We start from the raw sequence: 26,030 nt of genomic DNA, 5'->3' as shown, positions 1-26,030 counted from the left end.
CATATACACACACACACAAACACACCCACACACAGATACATACACACACAAACACACCCACACACAGATACATACACACACACACACAAACACACCCACACACAGATACATACACACACAAACACACAAACACAAACACACACACACAAACACACTCAGACACAGATACAAACACACCCACACACAGATACATACACACAGATACACACCCACACACAAATACATACACAGATACATTCACACATACACACACACACACACAAACACACCCACACACAGATACAAACACACCCACACACAGATACATACACACATAAACACACCCACACACAGATACATACACACAAATGCACCCACACATACACACACACACACACAGAGATACATACATACACACAGAGACATATACACACACAGATACATACACACACAAACACACAACACACACAGATACATACACAAACTTTCAGAATTAATGAACAGATCTTTACAAATGTCCATTCAGTTCCCAAATACTGCACATCTATCAGCTGTCACCTCTCCTGAACAGTTCTGACCAATTATCTCAAGTTTAAACACTCAAAATAACTCCCATGCTTAAAAGAAACCCAGAGACCAACACCACCAGCAGATAAGAAACACAGAGACATTATTATTTCTAAGTTTAGTTTCATATAGGCAGTGCACATAATAAGACCATTTCATTGATCTTTATTCTATCTTGAGGTAAGTTCTGAATTGAATCAGGTTTTAACTTGGGATAGGCTCCTTAGGTGATTGGAGACCTCTGAAATGTAAATCTGTCTATGGGTTTGACAGGGGCAGATGTAGAGTAAGGATCCTTTCTACTTGTGGAAACATTGTAAACAGGGTGTCATCAATATAACCAATAAGTAATTCAACAGACACTTGTTGCCCAAGTAGAATAGGAGGGATGAGCAGCTCTGATACATTTCAGGAAAAAATGGATAAACACATATCAAACCTTCCATGGCCTCAAAGACCTCAATCAGGTCATTAGGACACACATATTCAATAGGATCCACACGTTTAAATTTCAATTTCTAAAATTCAGTGCAAGAGGCAACAGTTGAATCAGCCCTTAAATTATTAGACAGTAAGGTAAAACTATTCAGAGCATTAACATTACTGAAATCAGTAACAAAAAAAAACTTACAAGAAACATAAGCTATCATAAAACTGATTTGCTACATTACATGTACAAACTGCTTCACAGGCTAAACAACATTCTGCTTACAAGAGGTCATGTTAACTTATTTGTAAGTTTGAAATGTTTAACTACAATGACCAGCGATGTTAAACTCAGTTCCATCTCCCAGGGCATTTCACTGAGGCTTGGGTTTCATCATTCTGGCTTTGAAAGCTATGGGTCCAAATGAGAGATGGAACCAAATGAATTGAGCAAAGAATTCACCTCCCCCCCCACCCCACCCCAACAACCCCCCCCCCCCTTCGTAAAGCAAAGAAGATGCCAAGATTGCTTCTTGGGTAATGTGGAGGAGGGGAGTGAAATGGCCAGATTAACAGATAAAACAGTGTCGCCGCCTACTCCTATGTTATGTTCCCCTCCCCCCTGAACAGGTGTGGAGTAAGGCGAGTGTTTTCTAGGTGACTGAGGCGGTGGGCAGGATGGTGGAAATTATGTTGATGAAGCTTATCAGATTGCATTTCAAAATAAAAAGCTCCCAGTGCAGCCGTGATCTAATTGAATGATGGTACAGGCTGGTAGGCCTGAATGGTCTCCTCCTCTTCATGCTCCAGCTGTGTATGCACAGGAGGTAGGTACCTGGTAACGATGACCCGTGGTCTGCTGCACTCATCATGGTCACTTCAAAAGGGTGTTGCAAGATTGTCTTTCCCCTTTCTTATATATTGTATGTTTTTCTCAGTTCTCCCAGGACACCAGATGAGTACAGGAGGCATGTGGAGAGAGTTTATAAAGAGATACCCTGATTATGAGGGATAGGTTGGAAGGGCCAGTAGGTTTTTTTTTTAGTTCCTGCCTGTCACTGGGTAAATTCCAAAAGCACGAGAACTTCTCGGAGCAGAATTCCCATCAATTCCCAGGGAGCTTTCCTACAGGTACCAGTATACTCAGGATTACAGCAGGGAGGGCAAAACTGAACCCTACCCCTCTCCCACAAAAAGGGTTGGCAGGACACATAAGCAATTTCAATCAATAAATAACTGGGGCGGGGGTGCAGAGTGTGAGGATGGCAGGATGTGTGGAATCGAATGGATGCCACTGGACTACCCCTCATCATCCAGGGAACCCTGGTACTCAGAGAAAAACATACAAGACTGAAATAGGTTATCAACGTTAAGCTCAGAATGTAGCATTAGAGTAGGCATAATGTCAAGAAACAGTGAAACTAATGCTGGAACTGGACAAAACTTTAAGGACCTTTTAGAATTTCTTCTTGGAAGTTTGGCAAATTCTCTCACGCGTCAGAAAGAATTTAGTCAATAATGCCAGTTGGAGCCATTCTGGTTAGACTTCGTAAAGGTATTGCGTTGCAAAAAGGTTTGGGATGTCTATAGTGCAGTACCATCTATTTGCAAATTCTGTCTTTTTCTAAACTGGCTAATCTTGTTGTCTGGATGGTTACTTGATATCTGCATTTCCGCATCCAATCAATGGATACCAGTATCCCACATATGTAAGGCGAAACAGAATGATTAACAGTAGCCATGACCAGAAAGCAGCAGGGAGTTCATTTCCAAATTCAGCAGTCTAATCTAGGCCAAAATTAAACAGGACTGCTCAAGTAGCACAAATATTATGTTGTACCCATGAAAGGTTAAACATCCTGGACTGTGATTGTGGAAAGAGCAACTTATCGCCAAAGCTGTTCCTCTTGCTTTCATCAGGACAAATGGAAGAATGCCAAAATTTCAACTATCTCATTAATTTATATGACGTGAGACGAAGTAGCGTTCCAGTGCCAGGTTCATGGGCTGTATGTTCCAGCAATTTAGCTGATTGAATCAAACAGCATGCTCCATTCATTTTTAATAGGCAGATACAGACCAAACTCAGCCAGCCACCACCTCCAAACACAATGCAGAACCTCTGTTAGATGTAATTCCATGGAGGGGCAGCTGCGGAGCGATCCAGAATACGCTAATAGCTACTCTTACAGCAAACTTAGGCAATCAAATTAAGATAATCGGACTCATAACATGGCTCATTTACACTTGCTAATAGGGATGTATATTCATTCGCATGAATCTACTATCTGCAAACAAAAGGAACATGTTCAAGCCTCGCACCTTTCTGAACCAGCCAGGATTTCAGGGAATCATACTGTTCTTTGTTGCTATCTTGAGGGCAGCACCTCAGCTGGACTTGACTTGTCAACCAATGGGCATCCTTTTCTCCTGTAATATCAACTTGTGATTGTTTGAAATTTGGCATTCTTGCTCTCGTCCTGATGACCGCAAGGTGAAAACCTTCGATGATGTGTCTCTCTGTTCAGCAATATTCAAGTTCTGCGATTTTCTTCTAAAGTGCAAGCATAAAACTGTTTTCCAGAAAGACTCTTGTACCGATATGATTTGTGGTAGTCATCATTGCTTCAGTCAAGAGATTGTGATTCAATATCCTCAGAGTTACGACCAGAAGTGCTTGGACCTTGCCCAGGGAAGACAGCAGCCAGGTGTCAGCATCAAAATGAAATTGATGCATGTGATCACTGGAGTGAACAACCTGCAGCACAAATTAAGAACGGAATAAAATTACAACTTAAATTTGGACAAGTGTGCTTTCTCCCCTCCCCAGCCTTTCCTCTCAGGAATTGTGGCCGTTATTAGCATGGACATCAGGCAGAACTTTCCTCAATAACAAAGTGCATTCCTAGACCACTCTTAACGTGATAAATATATCCCAAATTAATTCAGAGGAGTGTTTATCAAGCTTTATCTGACATCAAGTCATAATAAGACATTCAGAGAGCTGATCAAAAAAACTGACCAAAGGAGTTGGTTTTAAAGAGCGTCTAAAGGAGGGGAAAGAGAGACAGACGGGCTTACAGAGGGAATGAGTTTGAGTTTATTTTATTGTGGTCACATGTACCAAGATATAGTGAAAAGTATTGTTTTTCATGCTCCACAAGCCAATTGTACCTTATAAAGTGCATCAGTGGTAACAGAAATCGAGTACAGAATATTTTTATTCACTCATGGGATGAGGGTATTGCTGGCCAGGCCAGTATTTATTGCCCATTCCTAATTGCTCAGAGGGTATTTAAGAGTCAACCACATTGCTGTGGGTCTAGACAGGGTAAAGATGACAGTTTCCTTTTCTAAAGGACATAAGTGAACCCAATGGGTTTTTCAAACAATCGACAATGGATTCATGGTTGTTATTAGATTCTTAATCCCAGTTTTTAAAAAAAAAGTGAATTCAAATCCCACCATGTGTCATGACGAGATTTAAACTCCAAGACATTAACTAGATCTCTGACTTAACAGTCCAACAGTAATACCATCAAGACATTGCCTCCTTCATTGTAGCCACAGAGAAGGTGCACAGAGAGAGAGAGAGAGAGATATCAACATTAACATTGGAGAGGACCATTCAAAAGTCTGATAACAGCGGGGAAGAAGCTGTTCTTGAATCTGTTTGTACGTGTTTTCCAACTTTTATATCTTCTGCCCAACTGAAGGGGGTGGGTGAGAGTATAATTGAGATTTGATGATGTTGACTGCTTTCCTGAGGCAGTGGGAAGTATAGATGGAGTCAATGGATGGAAGGCTGGTTTGTGTGATGGACTGGGCTGTGTTCGTCACTCTCTGGATTGGATGCTTTGACTGTCGCGTCGACATGGGTGGACCAGGACAGATTGTTAGTGATCATCACGCCCAGGAACTTGGTGCTCTCGACCCTCTCCACTTCAGCACCATTGATGCAGGCAGAGGTGTGCCTTCCACTCCACTTCCTGAAGTCAATGATCAGCTCCTTTGTTCTACCTACGCTGATGGAGAGATTGTTGTCTTTACACCATGCCATTAAGCACTCATTCTCATTCCTGTATTCAATCTTTGCTGGTGTTTGAGATATAACCTATAATGGTGATGTCGTCAGCAAACTTGTAAACAGAGTTGGGGTAGAATTTGGCCATATGGTTGTGAGTGTATAAGCAGTATAGCAGGGGGCTGAATATGCACCCTTGTGGGCCACTGGTGTTGAGGATTATGTTGGAGGAGGTGTTGTTGCCTATTCTTACTGATTGTGGTCCATGGGTCAGACAGTCGAGGATCCAGTTACAGAGGGGGGAGCCGAGATGTAGGTTTCGGAGTTTAGAGATGAACGTGCTTGGAATTATGGTGTTGAAGGTGAAGCTGTAGTCAATAAGTAGGAGCCTGACATAGGTATCCTTGTTATCCAGATGGTCCAGAGATGAGTGTAGGGTCAGGGAGATGGTGTTTGCGTGAACCTGTTGCGCTGGTAGATGAATTGCAAAGGATCAAGGCAATCTGGGAGACTGGAGTTGATATGACTAACCTCTCAAAACACTTCATAATTACGGAGGTTGGCATCAATAGGCGGTAGTCATTGAGGCAAGATGCATGATTTTTTTTCAGCACCAGGATGACAGTGGTCTCCTTGAAACTTTGAACCTTAGCAGTTCTAGGTCCTGAGTCACCAATGGTGGAGTGGATAAAGTCAGGGATGTGCAAAAGGCCAGAATTGGAGGAGGAGGACAAATATATCACAGAGTTATGGTGTTTAAGGTGATTACAGAGATTGGTTGGTGGGGGATAATGGGGAAGAAGGGGGCGGATGGGGGTATGCTGTAACAGTATGTTTTCCAACTTTGAACTTTCCAGGAGCTGGCCACAGCTTCGTGGGTCATGACCTCACCTCAGAATTTGAAGAGGGTACATTCAGCACAATGAAGACAGCTGAAATTCACAAAGCAGTACGGAGGGACTGCTGCACTGGCAGAGGGGCCATTTTTCACTCGGAGACAGTAAATTGAAACCCGCATGAGGCAAATGTGAAAGGTTTCACTACGTTAGCCTGCAGAACACCAATGTTCTCTCCAGTTGCCTGGCCAACATTTAACACTCACCCACCATCACTAAAGTAGATTTAAACGACAGACTACCACCTGTTGTTTGTGGGAGTTTGCTGAGCATAAACCGGTCACTAAATGTCCTGGAACCCACAACTGCACTTTGAGAGGTCATTGTCTGGAGTTTCGGTCACCCCATTTCTGGGACTTCCCATTCTTCTTTCAGGCTTCTGCTCTGTCTTGCAATGGATTCATTTCGGAGACTAGGTAGTAGGGCTGTGAAGCACTTTGGAACTTCCCAAGTTGTGGACGGCGCTACAGAAATGCACATGTTGCCTTTTACAACTGGCCTACTCCCCAGTGCCAAAGGCAAACCTCTTAAATAGTCATAAAAGTTAAACACACACCAGATGGATCACACGTAAGAACACCACAGCATCACGGGGGTGTTTAATGCAGTTATCCCAGCCTCCTGCCTGAATCACAGTTAACACAAGATCCATTGAAAATGCCAACGTTGTAACTGCTCTCACACTCTCCTGCCTCTACAACATTGTATGGGAATATTAAAAGCATGTGTCTGTTTTATTGCTTCGGATTTTTGCCTGTAATTTGTCCCAGAGTCAAGTCCCACCCACTTCCTCAGGCCTCTCAATCTTTTCAGGCGGCTGTCTTATTAGCTGCATCTTTCCTGTGATTTACCAGGCTGTGTTTAGGCAGCAGACAGCAAGAAAGACAGGACAGCTTACAAACATTTGCCTTCTACACAGTGGAAACACAAACGGTATCACACAACACATTATTTACATACTGTAAACAAAATTTACTTTCGCTGTTCCCAGTATCACAGCAACAAACTGGCTTCTCCTAACTGCCTGCCCCCAGCAGACAGACTCTCGCTGAGATTTTGTAAGAGATTGGGAATTTTCTGGAGAGGGCTGCAGATCGGAATGCTGGCAGCTCCGTGACACTTATTCTGCATCCACATACCATCTCCTCTTGCAGCGAAAGTTACTTGTTAAATGGAGGGCAGGGAATTGCTTCCTGGTGCGCTGGTCAATCTTCAACCCTCAGTCAACAATCACCAAAAGCAACAGCCTGTATTGCAACAAGCTCCCTCCAACTGCAATGTTATTATGCCCAGTCCATGCGGTTTACTCCTGATGGTTAACATCATCAGCTTCAGCTGGAGAGAATGCTGCGAGATCACCAGGTTACTGTTGGTAGCAGGTTCCCTCTTCATCGAGGTGACCATTCTCACTCAGCTACCAGCACTGGACAGGTTACTGCATCAGAATTCCAAACACCTGCACCCTGAAGCTCAATCTCTACTACTGCATGTCAATGGTCATAGGGCAGCCGTTGGTAACTTTTCAAAGGCACCCTGAGAGCTTACTTGAGGAAGACTGGCTTTGACCCAAACAGAGGAGAGGGCACTGTATGCCAGAGGCAGAAACTCTCATAACACTTGAAAAGTATTTAAATGTGCACTTGTGATGCCAAGGCAAACAAGACGGGCGGCACGGTGGCACAGTGGATAGCACTGCTGCCTCACAGCGCCAGAGACCCGGGTTCAATTCCTGCCTCAGGCGACCGACTGTGTGGAGTTTGCACGTTCTCCCTGTGTCTGCGTGGGTTTCCTCCGGGTGCTCCGGTTTCCTCCCACAGTCCAAAGATATGCGGGTCAGGTGAATTGGCCATGCTAAATTGCCCCTAGTGTTAGGTAAGGGGCAAATGTAGGGGTATGGGTGGGTTTCGCTTCGGTGGGTCGGTGTGGACTTGTTGGGCCGAAGGGCCTGTTTCCACACTCTAAGTAATCTAATCTAAAAGACTATGGACCAAGTGCTGGAAAATGGGATTCCAACAGCTAGGTGGTTTGTTTTTGACTGGCACAGGGTCAATGGGCCAAAGGGTCTTTTTTCCAGGTTGCAGACCTCAGTGACACTATGTCCTACCCGTCACGGCTAGCCCTGGGTTACTGAGGTATCCCTGGTTCTGCAGTGAGGCAGATGACAAAAGGACAAAGCTGGAGGAAAAAAAAGATGCATAACCTTTCAATGATCACTGACTGACTGCCAACATTGATTTGGTTTTTATGCTGTTTCTCCCAGAGCCTTTTACTTTCCATTTGCTCCACCTATTTCCTTTCAGTGACTTCACCCCCCCTCTTTCAAAGCCCCTGTTTCTCTTCCTCTTTTCCTTCCTTATCCTCTTTCTTCCTCTTTCCATTTCTCTCTCTCTCTCCTCCTTTCTTATTCCCTCGCCTCTTTTTTTCTCTGTCTTCCTCGTTCCTTCTCGTTCCTCTATGACAGGCACCCTTCTCGTGCTGAGGGACTGTTGAGAAAGGTTGAAGTATAAACATTGGACAGGAGTGCAGGAGGAACACCACACACACTTCCTTGAAATAATCTGATCTTTTATGTCAAACTGAGACAGACGATGACACCGACAGGAGAAAGTGAGGACTGCAGATGCTGGAGATCAGAGCTGAAAATGTGTTGCTGGAAAAGTGCAGCAGGTCAGGCAGCATCCAAGGAGCAGGAGAGTCGACGTTTCGGGCATGAGCCCTTCTTCAGATTCCTGAAGAAGGGCTCATGCCCGAAACGTTGACTCTCCTGCTCCTTGGATGCTGCCTAACCTGCTGCGCTTTTCCAGCAACACATTTTCAGCAATGACACCAACAGCTCAATGCCAACTTGCAATGGGACTGTCAGGCTGGATTTCATGAACAAGTCTTCAGCGGGAGATTCAACCCACAACCCTCTTCTATCAAGATGAGAATGTTACTTATTGTGCTGATAGGGAGAGACTGTTCCCACTTGTGGACAGATTGAAAACATAAAAGGTGCAGTGTGATAAAGCTGTATAATATATTATCAATTGGGAATTCACATTTTAAAGGAGAAGTAACATAGATTTGTGGTTTCAATTCTGTGAAGATTTTTTTTTAAAAAGGTCAGAAAGTCATTTTGGAACAGTGAACTAAAAACATAATTCCCAAGAAAGTAGGTTATTTAACTTAAGTGTTTGTGGAATGACAAAGTTAAATGTTTATAACATACAGAGAAAACAGACAAGGCCCAGATAGTAGCTTAGGCCATCAGAACTTGAAAGATATTCCTAGGCCATTAGAAATAAAAAGGAATCCAGGTCGTCAGTTAAGTAATAAATTAAGGAGTTAAGATTGGAGTGACATTTCACTCTGGTTGAATATCCAGAGGTTATTGCTGGGAAACAAGTTGAAGCTGTCTTTTATATTTACATTGAGATATTTCTAAACTGATTTTTATATATACAATTTTCACTTCTCATTTCTGTAAATAACCTGTCTAAATTGTTGTTAAAGAACTTGGGTAGTCTCATGTGAATATAGGGTGCAAGGCAGCATATTGGCTCAGTGTTTCGCACTGCTGCCTCACAGCACCAGGGACCTGGATTCAATTCCACTCTTGGGCGACTGGCTGTGTGGAGTTTGCACATTTTTACTGTGGCTGCATGGACCACCTTCCTCCGGGTGCTCCAGTTTCCTCCCACAGTCCAAAGATGTGCAGGATAGGTGAATGAGCCACGGGAAATGCAGAGACAGGATTAGGGTCGAGTTGGGTTGGGATGTTCTTTGGAGGGTCGATGTGGGCCGAATGGCCTCCTTCCACACTATGAGGATTCTATGTTTGGTGACTGGCTGCAAAAAAATTAAACATACCATTTTTCACTCTCGATTAGAGTTGCCCACTATTAAAACGAGGTGACATTAACAAAGGATTCAAGGTAAGTGGGCAAAATCAACAATAACGAGTGGAGGAGAGAGCTTTACACATAAGGAGTGGTTCGGATCTGGAATATGCTGCCTGAGGGTGTGGTGGAGACACATTCAAATAAGTCTTTCAAATGGATATTAGACTGTTCCCTGTAAAGGGTGACAGTGCAGGGCTGGGGGGAGAAAGCATTGATTATGTTAAGGTACCACCATCGGCTAACTCAGACAGAATCAAACTCCAGGGCTCAGTACATTACATAACGCCATCCCCCCAAAAAAACAAAACACCCCAGCTTGGTGCATTGACTCAACTGGAATAGAGCAAACAGTCAGACTATACTGAGTCAGGAACCTGATCATTTAACCCAGTCACATTTCTATTTAAAAGCAGGAAAGCAGGAGAAGACAATTAATGAAAGAGAGGAAAATGAGTGAGGCAACATTCATGTTCCACCTGAATCAAGAGAAAGGCTCTCTTTATTTGAAAAGTTGACAAAAGTTTGCACACTGCCACCTGCAACCACTGTAAGGATGGGGAGTGGAACACAGGCTGCTGTGAAATGGTTCAGTTCTGATGACAAAGCATCTGTGTTCTGTAAGCACTCACGCTGACACTGAGACAATGTCAGAGTTCAGGCACTGGAGAACAACCATAATTTTGCAGCCCCCTCCACCCCCCCCACCTCTCAGGCAATGTAAGAGTTGACACGGTCCAGATGCTAAAGAGGACTGGAGGTTTGTTTAGGGGCGGATTTTTTGACAAGAGCTTCTGTTCTCTGCAGCAGTTATTTCAATTAAAACCCATGCGACAACTTGTATGAAATGAAGCAGGAATTACAGCCCACCTGGGATGGGAAATCGTCGGTGTTGGGGTGGGGGAGGTTCGGTTAAAACTGCTACATCAATAGAGAGGGGTGCTTGCTATGCAGGGGATGCATGCTTCATTGAGAAAATGCTGAATAGTGAAGGAATGAGAAACAAAGATTTATATCCCCGTAAGAATTAATGAATGAAATGTCAGCATCACACCAAAATAATGATGTAAGTATGAAATAGCTGAATGAGTAATGTAAATTGTGCCCTACTAAAACAGGGACGTAAATGTGAAATGGAATGTTTTGGTAATGAAAGGCTCAGAGCACTTGTATGACCATGTGGTCATCTTCTTTGATTCAATCTGGGCTCACTCAGGCCAACATTTGCTGTCCATCTCTAGTTGCCCTTGAATGGAGTGTCTTGCTGGTCCATTATGGGGAGGTGGCACAGTGGCTAGCACTGCTGCTCACAGCGTCAGGACCTGGGTTCCATTCCAGCTTGAGCGGCTATCTGTGTGAAGTGTGCATGTTCTGCCTGGGTTTCCTCTGGGTGCTCCGGTTTCTTCCCACTGTCCAAAAGATGTTCAGGTTAGGTGAATTGGCCGTGCTAAATTGCCCATAGTGTTCAGGGGTGTGTAGGTTAGGTGCATTAGTCAGGAGTAGGGTAAAAGGATGGGATGGGTTCGTCTTCAGAGGATCAGTGTGGACTTATTGGGCTGAAGGGCCTGATTCTACACTGTAGGGATTCTAATTCTAAATTACAGATAGCAGTCAACTAGCTTGCTACGATCCTGGAGTCACATGTAGGCCAGACTGGGTAAAGACAGCAGATTTCCTTCCCTAAAACATGTTAATGAACTAGATGGGGATTTTACAACAGTTGATGATCATTTCATCATCACCATTATTCAGGCTAACTTTACATTCTACATAGCATTAATTAATCTTAAAATTATTATGGTGGGGTTTCTACCATTACCTCTACAGCATTTGTCTAGGGATTCTACATTACTAGCCCAATGACATAGTTGCTATGACACTGTCTTCCACTACTGTCAAGAATTCACCCAGATTATGTCATGCACGTGAGACTACTGACCAATTGCGGGTGAGGTGTGTAAAAATGCCACCTGACGAAGGTTCAGCACTCCGAAAGCTAGTGCTTCCAAATAAACCTGTTGGACTATAACCTTGTGTTGTGTGATTGTTAACTTTGTCCACTCCAGTCCAACACCGGCACCTGCACATCATGGGACCCAATCATGGTCAGTAATATGAGATCATTGCCCAATCACAGTCAGGCATGCGAGACCACCAGGGGTGCATGGCCAACTGGCTGAGACTGTGAAGGAAGTAGGTTCAATCGAGGAATTCAAGAGGGAGTTGATTTTTTTCCGAAAAGGAAGAATGTGCGGGGGTATGGGGAGGAGGCAGGGGACTGGCACTGGACTCACACACAGACCTGGTGCAGATCCAATGGGAAGAATGGCCTCCTTCTGTGCTGTGACAATGTTGTGGCTTCCCTTCATCACAATAGCGACTGTGCTTTTACATATCCAGCAGGTCATGGAAGACGCTATCTAAATGCAAATTTGCATTCTTTATAACTTCCTCCCTTCCTATTTCTGTAACCTCCTCCAGCCTCCGTCCTTTAACTGCCTTTTCTATCCCCTTTTGCTGCATCAGTGACCCTGCTTTCAGCTGCCTGGGTCTGAAACTATTGCATTCTCTGATGAAAGCTCTCCACTGCTGTCCCTTCCTTTCAGCCACTCCTCAAAACCTACCCCTCTGGCCACATTTCCGATCACAAATCTCATTTATGCTCTTGTAGATAACATTGGATGACATCACATTAAGAAGAGCTGGAGATATGTACATTTTGGTTTTGCTTAGAACCAGCCCCTCTCTCCAACATCAGTTACATAGAGTCATAGAAATGTACAGCACGGAAACAGACGCTTCGGTCAAACCCGTCCATGCCAACCAGCTATCCTAAATTAAACTAGTCCCACATCCCTCTAAACTCTTCCTATTCATTTAACGATCCAAATGCCTTTTAAATGTTGTAATTGTACCAGCCTTCACCATTTCCTCTGGCAGCTCATTCCATACACGTACCACCCTCTGTGTGAAAAAGTCGCCCCTTAGGTCCCTTTCAAATCTTTCCCCTCTCACCCTAAACCTATGCCCTCTAGTTCTGGACTCCCTCACCCCAGGGTAAATATCTTGCCGATTTACCCTATCAATGCCCCTCATGATTATATAAACCTCTGTAAGGTCACCCCTCAGCCTCCGATGCTCCAGGGAAAACAGCCCCAGCTTATTCAGCCTCTCCCGATAGCTCAAACACTCTAACCCTGGCAACATCCTTGTAAATCTTTGCTGAACCCTTTCAAGTTTCACAACATTCTTCGTATAGGAGGGAGACCAGAATTGTACACTATATTCCAAAATATGGGGCCTAACCAATGACCAGTACTCAATGCTCTGACCAATAAAGGAAAGCATGCTAAACGCCTTCTTCACTATCCTATCTACCTGAGACTCCACTTTCAAGGAACTTCGAACCTGCACTCTAAGGTCTACAAGCAAATTATAAACTTGCTGGCCCAGTAAAGTGGTAGATAATTGCAGTCTTCAATGTTACATCATTTAAAAGTGATATTTTTAAAATTTATATTAGCAGCTAGATTCTGGGTGTTTGAGCTTTTAAGACTAAGCGTTAGGAAATTCAAAATTCCTGACAGTGTTGACAGCTTCACCAGGCCCTACCCACCTCCTCTCCCGGATTTAAATTTGCAGCTAATCTGCACTTTGGGTGGGTGGGGTGGTGAGTTTGTTATACCACAGATGCGGATGCTGGAAGGCATATAATGCTCTCCCACTATTCAGTCAGTCGATCTGTATCTTAACCTCTTCTTAACTTAGTTTAAAAAAATCTCAAGTCCTGAAAAGTCCACATGAAATAACGACACTTTGGGGTGGGGGGGTGATAAAACAAAGCATTAGCTCGTTTTGTTAGTGGAGGTTGGGGGTGACAGAACAGCTTATGCCAAGTAGACTCCCTCTTGAGGCCAAATCTGGTATTTACAATTGTGGGAGACCCACAGACACTTCAGGCTTCTGTCTTCCTGGAGGTATCAATCTCAGCTGTGGCTCTCTCTGTGTCAGCCATGTCTCAGAAAACTGGGCACAAAGCATAGGTTGGCACTCCAATGTAGTACTGTAGGAAGTGCTACCCTGGCAGAAGTGACATCTTTCAGATAGAATCATAGGATCTCTGTGCAGTGCAGATAGTGGCCATTCAGCCCACAAAGTCTGCACCAACCCTAGGAAGAGCATCCTACCCAGATACCCCCGTCCCTTCCCTTAACCCCACATTTCCCACGGCTATCCCACCTAGCCTGCACATCCCTAGACACTATGGAATGATGTAGCACAGCCAATACCTTTGGACTGTGGGAGAAAACTGGAGCACCTGGAGGAAATTCCACACAGACAGTTGCCCGAGGCTGGAATCAAACCTGGGTCCCTGGCATTGTGAGGCAGCGGTGCTAACCACTGAGCCACCATGGGGTCCCAGATGGGACATTAAACTGAAGAAGAACATAAACTTGTGGCACTGTTTCAAAGAGCAAGAGATGTCTCATGACTAATTTTTTTTTATCCCAGCCTACGTCATGGAAATTGGATGATCTGGTACTTATCATGTTGTTTGCGGGAGTTTTCTGTGCGAAAAGTGCTCCTCACATTTTCCTACATCGCCTGAGATACTACACTTCAGAAAGTACTGCCATGAGACCAAAAATAAAAACAGCAAGCGCTGCAGAAATTCAGCAGGTCGGGCAGCCTCAATGAACAGAGAAACAGAGTTAAAGTTTCAAGCCCAAAATCACTCTTAACAGTCTAGCGTGGTAGTTCTGAAACGGAACTCTCAGCTATTTGCATTCCTCCCATTCCGACCTCTTGCAAATTCCCAATTTCTATTTCCCTTCATCTTTTTCACGCAATTTGGTGTCGCCGGCATATCCAACATTTGCTGCCCATGAACTGAGGGCAGTAAAGTGTTAACCAAACTGCCATGCACCTGGGTCTGATCGTAGAATTATATAATCCCTACAGTGTTGGAGCAGACCATTCAGCCCATTAAGGCCACACCAATCCTCTGAAGAGCATCCCATCCCTGACCCCTACTCTACCCATGTCTAACCCAGCCAGCCTGCATATCCAAAGACACTATGAGCAATTTCCCATGGCCAATCAACCTAACCGACACACCTTTGGACTGTGGGAAGAAACCCCCACATTCTGTGGGAGAATGTCTCTGTGGAGTTTTCACAGTCGCACGAGGTTGGAATCAAACCCTGGTCCCTGGCACTGTGAGGTAGCAGTGCTAACAACTGAGCTACTGTGCCAATTGTAGACAAGGATGGCAGATTTCTGAATACACTGCTCATGATTCCTCAGATACTAAAACAGTCCATGTCCAAATGCAGTGAGACCTGGACAATAAGCAGGGTTAAGCTGAAAGACGGTAACAAACACTTGTGTCACACAAATCCTGGACAATGACCATCTTCCAACAAGAGAAGATCTGCTGATCTCCCCATAATATTCTGATTGAATCTCTCATTACCAACAACTAGGGGAGGGGAGGAGTTCATCACTGGTCAGAAACAGAACTGGACTAGCCATATCAATACTGTGGCTACCAGTGCAGCTCAGAGGCGAGGGGTGGGGAGGTTACCAAAGGGCTTGCCAACATTCACATGGGTTCAACAAGCTCCATGGAGGCTGGGTCCCCACTGGAAATGTTACCCACTCCCCACTCTGGCACGCGACCCCCACATGGTGGGGATAGAGTATTCCGCAAGAAGGGGACCTTTGTCCTGAGAGAACACGTTGGAAGGAGGGAAGGTGACAGTTAGAATGAAGATGTGAGACAAGGGGTTAATTAACTCTCTCTCAGTGCTTTCCTCATTGATTCCACTCTGGCAATTTTAATTAAACACTGACAACATGTCTCACTTCATTGCAGAGAATCACGAATAAATCAGTTTATATTTAGCTGCAGCCCTTTGCAGTGACGTGATCTTCTAACCTTCGGCCTTCTAGTCAACTCCACTAATAACTGGAGACCTTTCTCTCTCAGAATTGTGGAACCTATTAGTCACCCATTCGTAAAAGTCCATGTATCATCTTCTGCTAAGTGCAGGCAGGCACGGAGAGTCTGCGTCGGCGGAGACAGGCCCATTATGTTTAGGACTTTGTAAACGCAGACTGTCTACAAGCACACGTGGCCTGTATCTAAATCCCACCAAAGTCCACTCACACACTGCCTGCCACCACCCCCCACCCCACCCCCCCTCTCCACCCCAACAATGCTCGCTGGCCCACCCATGACTCTCAATCAACCAACACCCTCAGTTTTCAAAAGTTCATCCGTCATTTAACATAAGAACATCAGAACCAGGAGCAGGAGTCGGCCATCTGGCCCCTCGAGCCTGCTCCTCCATTCAATCAGATCACAGCTGATCTTTTGATGGACTCAGTCCTACTTCCCCACTCACTCACTATAACCCTTAATTCCTTCACTTTTCAAAAACCTATCTATCTGCACCTTAGAAACATTCACTGAGGTAGCCTCAACTGCTTCACTGGGCAGGGAATTCCACAGATTCCCAACCCTTTGTGTAAAGACGATCCTCCTCAACTCTGTCCTAAATCTGCTCCCCCTTATTTGGAGGCTGTGCCCCCTAGTTCTAGTTTCACCTGCCAGTGGAAACCACCTCCCTGGTTCTATTTTATTTCTTCCCTTCCGAATGTTAGATGTTTATGTAAGATCTCTCCTCATTCTTGTAAATTCCAATGAGTGTTGTCCCAGTCTACTCAATCTCTCTTCATAAGTCAACCCTCTCAACTCAAAAATAAGATGGCACTCCAGACAGACCAAATAGTTGGAATGATATGAGCAAGAGCACCATCTTATCTTTGATAAATTGCAACTATCTCTCTGCTTTAATTCATCAGTTCATAGGTCATCCCTTCAGTTGTTAATCAGCTGTTTACACGTTTCTCACACTATTTGTACTTACCTGCTGACATTCTTAATTACCTGGAATTATCTTGCCATTATCGCTCCGCCTATATATTCTGTGCCCGTGGACCTCCCTCCACTTCACTTGACAAAGGAGCAGTTCTCTGAAAGCTAGTGCTTCCAAATAAACCTGTTGGACTACAACCTGGTGTTGTGCGATTTTCCACTTTGTCCACCCCAGCCCAACACCGGCATCTCCACAGCAGAAGAAATAAGCCAACATTCCCCAGCCTTTGCTCTGAACTCATCCAAAGGATACCAGGGATCAGCCTCATGGAAGTCAGGCTGCATCAGACAGCGAGGGGGAAAGAAGTGTAGCAGGTATTTATTTACTTACTGCTTTTGACGGACTCCGAGAAAGGATCCTGGTCCATAGTAGCTGCCTCCTTCTGAGTCTCTCTCATCTGAAGACGACAAAACAATAAAATTCATTTTGACATGACTGCACCCAAAAAAAAGATCGACAAAAATGTTAAAACCACCGTTCAGGAACAGGGGGAGGCTAAGGAATAGCAGAAAAGGCTTGAGTGGCTGAATGGCCTCAAAAATGAGATGAAGGCAGATGCATGACTTAACTTCATTTAAGGGCAGATTGAAGTTTGCATCAACAAAGGGGTTAGAAGCATGAGAATTGATCTCATTGAATCATACAGAATTCTGAGAGGGTTCAGTGGGTAGATACATGAACAACGTTTCCCCTGGTTGGAGGGGATCTCAAATCTGGACAGATTACCTCAGTGAGGGGCAAGCCATTCAGTCACTAGACTGTCACCAAAATCACCATTTCACACTCAGCTGAAAACTGCCTCTTTACTGTCGAATGGAAAGCAAGTGATTGCAATGGAGACAAGGTTGGCCCAACATGGAGCGTAGTCGTGAAAGATCTCAACGAAAACTGTGGGAGCCCACAGATTTCCCTCGGTTTTTGTGTTACAGCAATGGATGCTAGGATAGTTCAGCGTCCATTACCTCAAATGTTTATCGCTGGAAATCCCTCAGATGGGTGAATTGTCGAGAGACAGAGAGAAAGTGAAAGAGAAAGAGACCATCCAGAAGTAAGAGACAATAAAAGGAACAGAGGCGGGGAGGGCAAGAAAGGGAGCGAGAGGGGGAAAGAAAGGCGACGGGGGAAGAAAGTTGACGGGACACGAAAGGGGACGAAGGGGGGAGAGAGAGGGAGAAAGGGGAAGGGGGGAGCGAGAAAGGAGACGGGGGGGAGAGATAGGACAGAGAAAGGGAAAGGAGAGAAAGATAGAGATAGAGGGAAAGAAGTGAGAAAAAAAATAGAGAAAAAGGGCAGAGAAAGAAAAAGAAAAAAAGAGTTAGAAAAGGAAAAAGATTACAAAGAGTAAAAGGAGAACGGAAGGATGGATGAAGAAGAACGAGAGAGAGAGAAAACGTGAGAGAGAGAGAGAACGAGAGAGAGAGAAAACAGAGAGAGAGAACAGACAGGAGAAAGAAAGGAAAGGAATAAATGAGGGGGAGAGAAAAAAGGAGAATGAATTATGCACTAGCTCTCTAATTTAACCCTTTACAGTATGTTCATATTTTTGATGAGGAAACCAGCTTCCTACACACAGCAAGTGGTATCATCTCAAAGCTGACATGTCTTGGACACTGACAGCTCCAGGTTTCTGGGTGCCAGCTCCCAGCTCCACACGGAGACAGATCATTGCATCAACCCAGGGTCAGTCTTCCATTTCACTTCTCATTTTTCACTCCCCATTAAAAAACAATCAGCCTGACCTTGAGTTGTTCCTTCAGGTATTCAGCTCGGCTCATGAGGTTCTGAACCTGAGGGAATCACGAGGGGAAAAGGTTTAGAATGTTTGATGATGCATGTGGTACACATTCAGAACAACAAGTGAACAAAATGCCATGCCGAATTCAATTAAAATGCAAACAGGAAATTTTTTCAATAAACTAGCACTGAATCTGTGAGCTGAATAAGCCAGGGATTTAGATTTACCTCTTTATGTAAAATCGTTCGTCTTCTGCCCTGTGGTTCACCTGTAATGGAGTTAAAGAAACAGTTTGTCTTTACTGTGATTTGGAGACTAGTCTTATACAGACTCGGAGAAGGTCAAGAGAAAATTTGACTATTATTATTAAGCTGGAGAGGGTTCAAAAGAGATTTACCAGGACGTTGCTGTGAATGGAGAGTTTGAGTTATAAGGAGAGGCTGGATAGGTTGGGAATTTTTTCATTAGAGCAGAGGAGGTTGAGAGGCGATCTTATATAGGTTTATAAAGTCATGAATAGAGAGAAGGTGAATGGTAGATGTGTTTTCCCTGGAGTGGGGGATTTCAAGACAAAGGGGTATATTTATAAAGGTGAGATGAGAAAGAATCAAAGCCATGATGGGCAATTTTGTTTTTTCACACAGCGAATGGTGCATGTGTGGAATGAACTTCCAAAGGAAGTGGTTCATTTGGGAGCAGTCAAAATGTTTAAAAGACGTTTGGATAAGTACATGAATAAGAAATGTTTGGAAGGTTATGGGCCAAGTGCAGGCAGGTGGGACTAGTATAGTTTGGGTTTACAGTCAGCATGGACTGGTTGGACTGAAGGGTCCGTTTCCATGCTGCATGATTCTATAAACTAGAGGGGCATTCAAAATTATGAGGGGACTGGACACTGTATACAGGAAAAAATTGATCCTTCTACCAATGGGGACAGAATAAGAGGGTACAGATTTAAATTAAAAAGGAGACATAGCAATGAGGAGAACCTTTCTCGTGGTTTCAGATCTGGATTGAGTGTGGGGTGGAGGGAGATTCAATCGAGGCAGACAAGAGGGAAATGGATTAATATCGGGAAATGAGGAATGTGGATTCTACAGGGACAAGGCACAAGAATGGTACAAGATGAGCTGTTCATTTGGAGACCCGAGTAGACATAGCGGGCCGAATGGCCTCCTTCTGTGCTGTAACAATTCCGCAAGCCAAGTGCTGGAAAGGCACAGCTAGTCGGCCGGGCTCCTAAAGGGAAGGGTAACGACAATTTGTGTAAAACCAAAGCACGCAGCTCACTGATTCATACAATTCAAACTACAAGTTCAAAGCACCCTAACTGTCAATCAACCTCCAGGTTCAGCAAGCAATTTGAAAGGCAAACTGAGAGTACAGGAATAAGACCATAAGACATAGGAGTGGAAGTAAGGCCATTCGGCCCATCGAGTCCACTCCGCCATTCAATCATGGCTGATGGGCATTTCAACTCCACTTACCAGCATTCTCCACTGTAGCCCTTAATTCCTCCAGACATCAAGAATCTATCAATCTCTGCCTTGAAGACATTTAGCATCCCTGCCTCCACCGCACTCTGCGGCAATGAATTCCACAGGCCCACCACTCTCTGGCTGAAGAAATGTCTCCGCATTTCTGTTCTGAACTGACCCCCTCTAATTTTAAGGCTGTGTCCACGGGTCCTAGTCTCCTCGCCTAATGGAAAAAATTTCTTAGTGTCCACCCTTTCCAAGCCATGTATTATCTTGTAAGTTTCTATTAAGTCTCCCCTTAATCTTCTAAACTCCAATGAATACAATCCCAGGATCCTCAGCCATTCCTCGTATGTCAGACCAACCATTCCAGGGATCATCCGTGTGAATCTCCGCTGGACACGTTCCAGTGCCAGTATGTCCCTCCTGAGGTGTGGGGACCAAAACTGGACACAGTGCTCCAAATGGGGCCTAACCAGAGCTTTATAAAGTCTCAGTAGCACAACGGTGCTTTTATATTCCAACCCTCTTGAGATAAGTGACAACATTGCATTCGCTTTCTTAATCACGGACTCAACCTGCATGTTTACCTTTAGAGAATCCTCGACTAGCACTCCCAGATCCCTTTGTACTTTGGCTTTACTAACTTTCTCACCGTTTAGAAAGTAAATAAGGAAGACTTGTTAAATTTGCACAGGGTTTTGGTGAGACCACATCTGGAACATGGTGCATAATTCTCATCTCTCTATTTAAGAAACAATATTTCGCATTGGAGGCAGCAAAGGGAATATTTGTTACGTCATTGTAATGATGGGGTTGTCCTATCAGGCAGTGAAAGAATGATTTCTTTTATTGTCACATATATATAGGAATATACAGTGAAAGGTGTTTTGTTGCTAAAATCTGGTGACATTTTGAGTTACAAAAAGAAATTACAGAAAAAGTTAATCTTCTGTTCAGACTGGGACTCACACACGGCTCCATGGTTTCTGCATAGTCTCCGCAAGGAGCTCCAGGCCTCAAGGAGTCCCCGTTCTGGGTTACAACAACTGCAACACCGAGGGTCCCCGCTCTGCCCCCCACCGTAGATAGGAGGACCTTGCCCTTCCCCCACTGCGGACAAGGGGACCCTGCTCCACCCTCCCATCACAGACGGGGTTCCCCAGTGATTATCAAACCAACCCACACCGTCCTCCCACATCAAATCTCAGCCAAAGCTCATGCAACAGGGGATTGGCGGTGTAGTGGTAATGTCTGTGGGCCAGACCTTCAGAGTTGAAAATGTGTTGCTGGAAAAGCGCAGCAGGTCAGGCAGCATCAAGATTCCTCAGGATTCCTGAAGAAGGGCTCATGCCCGAAACGTCGACTCTCCTGCTCCTTGGATGCTGCCTGACCTGCTGCGTTTTTCCAGCAACACATTTTCAGCTCTGATCTCCAGCATCTGCAGCCCTCACTTTCTCCCAGACCTTCAGAGTCCCAGGTCAATGCACTGGTAACATGAGTTGGAATTCTACCACAGCAGCTGGAGAGATTTGAATATAGAAAAATGCAGAATTAAGAGTTGGCCTAATGGGGATGATGTCAATTGTCATATTAAAATAAAATTCATCTAGTTCATCACTATGACCTTTAGGAAAGGAAGGAAATCTGCTAACTTTACTTGGTCAGGCCTACACGTAGAGTCATAGAGATGTACAGCACAGAAACATATCCTTTGGTCCAACTCATCCACGCTGACCAGATATCCTAAATTAATCCTGTCCAATTTGCCAACAGTTGGTCCATATCTCTCTACACCCTTCCTATTCATATACCCATCCAGGTGCCTTTTAAATGCTGTAATTGTACCAGCCTCCACCATTTCCTCTGGCAGCTTCTGCTTTCCACCCCACCCCCCCACCCCCTCCCCCAGGCCTGTTCCACTGTTAAACCAAAGCTGCATCATAAACACTTTGGCTTTCCTGACCTCCCTCTGAACAGATCGACTCACTCGCCAACATGAGCAGGAGTTCCCCGAGACTCTGTTGATAAAGGTCTAGAGTTTCTTCCGAATCATCACCTTCTTCGTCCTGGTGGCAGGAACAGAAACAGAGGATAAAACACTCACATAACAAGGCAACATCCCATCGCCATTTCCAAGCCTGAGCCCATCGGCATTGCCTAATGCCAAGCCTGAGAGCACAGCTCCTCCATGCCTTCATCTCTGAGGTTTATTCTTTCTTCTAAACCAATAAAGTAACTCTCCAGAACCAACTGTAAACCTTCCATTGTTCCATCGACAATGGTTTCATGATCATCATTTGACTCTTAATTCCAGATTTTGTGTTGAACTTTTAAGAAAGTGGATTCAAGAGGAATCTCAGTAAGGAACATGGCAGGGGACTAATCATTTGCATCTTTCAGAAGAGCTAGCACAGGCACGATGGGGTGAATGATCGCTAAGTATTTATCCTGTATTCCCCATTCTCTTGTTACAACTGTACAGACTTTTAGCGAGATCACACCTGGGGTACTCTGTGCTGTATTGAGTAAAGAAATCAATGAGGGACACACTTGGAAGCAGTTCAAAGGAGGTTCACTTAACTGATTCCTAGCATAGAATCACTACAGTGTGGAAGCAGGCTAGTCAGCCATCCGACCCAGAGCCACCCCTCAACTCTATCCCTGTAACCCTACATTCCCCATGGCTAACCATCTAACCTACACATCCCTGGATACTATGGGCAATTTAGCACAGCTAATCCAACTAACCAGCACATCTTTGGATTAGAAGCGGGAAGGGATTGTTCTTATGAGGAAAGGTTGGGTAGGTTGGAGCTGTACTCATTGGCATTTAAATGAATGAGAGGCATCTTATCGAAAGAGACAGTATGAAATTCTGGGGTGCGTTTCACAGGGTAGAATCTGAGAAAGTGCTCCCTCGTGTAGGGGAATCTATGACTGCGGGGCACAGCTTCAGAGTTAGGGACCTCCTATTTCAGATGCCGATGAGGAAGCAGAGAAAAATAGGTGCAGTAGGCCATTCGGCCCTTTGAGCCTGCATCATCATTCAATATAATCGTGGCTGATCATCCAATCTCAGTATTCCATTCCCACTTTCCCCCCATACCCCTTGATCCCTTTAGCTGAAAGGGCTACATCCAGCTCCCTCTTGGATATATCGAACGAACTGGCCCCAACAGCTTCCTGTGGGAGAGAATTCCACAGGTTCACAACTCTGAGTGAAGAAATTCCTCCTCATCTCAGTCCTGAATGGTCTACCCCTTATTATTAGACTGTGACCCCTAGTTCTGGACTTCCCCAACATCGGGAACATGGCCTGTCCAGTCCCATCAGGATTTTATATGTTTCTATGGGATTTCCCCCCGTCCCATTCTTTTAAATTCCAGTGAGTACAAGCTCAGTCAGCCAATCTTTCTTCACGTCAGTCCTGCCACCCCAGGAATCAGGCTGCGAACCTTCGCTGGACTCCCTTAATAGCAAGAAGGTCCTTCCTCAGGCTAGGAGACCAAAACTGCACACAATACTGAATGTGGCCTCACCAAGGCCCTGTATAACTGCAGCCAGACATCCTTATTCTGATACTCCAATCCTCTCGTCATGAAGGCCAGCATTCTATTAGTTCTCCTCAGTGCCTGCTGCATCTGTGTGAAAACCTTCAGCCACTGTTCCACCATGATACCCAGGGTCTAGTTGCACCTCACCTTTTTCCTAACTACCACTGTTCAGATAAAAATCTGCCTTCCTGTTTTTGTGACCAAAGTGAATCACCAATTATTACGACACGACAGTGAACCCTTCTGCTAATTAAACCAAACATCCAGAAAAGCTCACCTCACCTCGTAATCTGTTAAAGTATGAGTGACAGAGAACACCCAAATTCCACCAGTTAAAGAAAAATAATATCAGTTTATTCCTTAACTCTAAAAGTGAACATTAATCAACATCTATTCACAATTCTAAACCCCACTTTCTCTGAATTGCTTACTATCTGCCTCCAACTCTACAACAATATATTGTTCCAATAAAAATCAGCATTAAAATTACATCAACCTAATTTCAAAACGACACAACGGCTGTTGTCTCCAGTGTGAGTAAGGTTTCAGCTAAGGGAGCTGGATGTAGCCCTTTCAGCTAAAGGGACCAAGAGGGAGCTGGATGTAGCCCTTTCAGCTAAAGGGATCAAGGGGTATGGGGGGGAAAGTGGGAATGGAATACTGAGATTGCATGATCAGCCATGATTATATTGAATGATGATGCAGGCTCAAAAGGCCAAATGGCCTTTAGCTTTCAGCTAAAGATCTCCTTGGTCGTCTTCTGCCTTCTACCGCAAAGATGTTTCATTTGAAAAAGGTACTTTTGATAGAGAGTGTTTCTGAATGGCAGTCTTTCTCGATAGCAGTTTATTCTCTATCTGATTTTTAAAATGCCTGTTTTCTTCTAACCCAACATCGGATCGTCTCATTGGTTTGAGATTGGCAAAAATACTAAATTCAAACTCAATTGAGTTTTAGTATCCTGGGACATAATTTAAACTGATTGGTTAAATTTGAATCGTTGTCAAAACAGCAATCAAAACTCAGGCATCTATTTCACAAAAAGATACAGGTTTCCAATTTTCCAGTACACTCTGAGACTGCTAGCTAGTCATATGACAGGTGCTTGTAAGCTCTCAATGCATAACAGCATTCACTCTCTCTTAAAAGCTACAGTACATGCCTTCAACTTCATAACACAATTCTCTCGCTGAGGATTGTTGATTTTTGCCTCAGTGAGCAATGGAGACAGGATCACTGAACACATTCAAGGCCTAGTCAGGCTGATGTTTGCTCAACAAAACAGACCAGACAGGGAAGTGGAGTTGAGGCCTGAGTCAGAGGAGATGATCGTACAGACTGGCAAAGCAAGCCCGAATGGCCAAAACCCCTCCTTTCCCTTCTGTCCCCACATATGCACACAATCCAACACGGTGCTTTCTAAAAGCTCAGGGAAACTCAACCCCAGCCTCACCTTGGCGATGGCAACAGAACCAATTTCCAATGCAGCCAGGAGTCGCGGCTTATCCTGGGACATTTCTGAAACAAAAATGAGAAGATGGGGGAAGTTAGGGCTCCCAGTGGTCGGTGTATACACAGCAGCAACACAGCCCAGCCAAACTCCAATTAAACATGGAACAGGGGCTGAGTGGCTTCCACTTCTATTGGCTTGGGCATCACAAAATCTCTTCTACATGCATGGCTCTTTTGGCAATGTCCCTGCCTCTGGGCCAGAAGGTCCAGTTTCAAGTTCCATCTACTTAATGTCTGAACAGTTTGATTTACACTATTTTGTTTTCTTAATTCCTTCATGGAATTAGGTGCTAATGGATGATGCTCATGGATGAGAATGTTTATTGCCTATAGGGCAGCAAAAGGTCAACCACATTGCTGTGGGACTGGAGTCACATGAAAGCCAGACTGGGTAAGGATGGCAGTTTCCTTCCCTACAGGGCACTCGTGAACCAAATGGGTTTTTATGCGATAACCAGGCCTGGACGCATGGTTATTGTTAGACTCTTAATCCCAGATGTTTATTGAATTCACAGAACATAGAACGTTATAGTGCAGTACAGGCCCTTCGGCCCTCAATGTTGCGCTGACCTGTGCAAATAATCTAATGCCCATCTAACCTACATCATTCCATTATTATCCATATGCCTGTCCAATGCCCATTTAAATGCCTTGAATGTCGAGTCTACTACTGTTGCAGGCAGGCCGTTCCACGCTCCTTCTACTCTCTGAGTAAAGAAACTACCCCTAATTCCGTGGTGGGATTCGAACCTGGATCCTCAGAACATTAGCTGGGCCTCTCGATCAACAGTCCAGTGACAATACCATCAAGGTCATTACCTTCCCAGGAATCTTCAACCAGTCACCCTCAATGGGTGTCATCAAAGCCCACCAAAAATTAGTGGCCCTTGATTTTTAGTGTCTGCCAGGAATACAGCTCCTCAGGCTTTGCAGCAATCCTTAAAATATGGAAATGGATGGATAAGGGAAAGTCCAAGTCAGGAATGATGCTCAGGATGGCAACTTTGGCTTGAAACCTGTGCTGCTTTCTG

General features: G+C 44.5%; 1 protein-coding gene across 2 annotated transcripts in view; it reads right to left on the bottom strand.

Moving 5' to 3' along the window:
* Positions 1 to 1,491: 1,491 nt before the first annotated feature.
* Positions 1,492 to 26,030, bottom strand: part of ulk3 (unc-51 like kinase 3) — a 49,875-nt gene continuing 25,336 nt past the window's right edge. For both annotated transcript variants that reach the window (XM_060853584.1, XM_060853585.1), the window contains 6 exons: positions 24,941 to 25,005; positions 21,921 to 21,999; positions 18,680 to 18,720; positions 18,457 to 18,504; positions 17,048 to 17,114; positions 1,492 to 3,730 (listed from right to left, as the gene is read on the bottom strand). In XM_060853584.1, coding sequence (XP_060709567.1) covers positions 3,714 to 3,730; positions 17,048 to 17,114; positions 18,457 to 18,504; positions 18,680 to 18,720; positions 21,921 to 21,999; positions 24,941 to 25,005 — 317 coding nt within the window. In that variant the 3' untranslated portion in view covers positions 1,492 to 3,713. The remainder of the gene's footprint in view (positions 3,731 to 17,047; positions 17,115 to 18,456; positions 18,505 to 18,679; positions 18,721 to 21,920; positions 22,000 to 24,940; positions 25,006 to 26,030) is intronic.

The sequence above is a fragment of the Hemiscyllium ocellatum genome, chromosome 42 (assembly GCF_020745735.1).
Source record: "Hemiscyllium ocellatum isolate sHemOce1 chromosome 42, sHemOce1.pat.X.cur, whole genome shotgun sequence".
NCBI lineage: Eukaryota > Metazoa > Chordata > Chondrichthyes > Orectolobiformes > Hemiscylliidae > Hemiscyllium > Hemiscyllium ocellatum.
The sequence above is the reverse complement of the archived record's forward strand: the minus strand, read 5'-3'. Positions and strand labels throughout refer to the sequence as shown.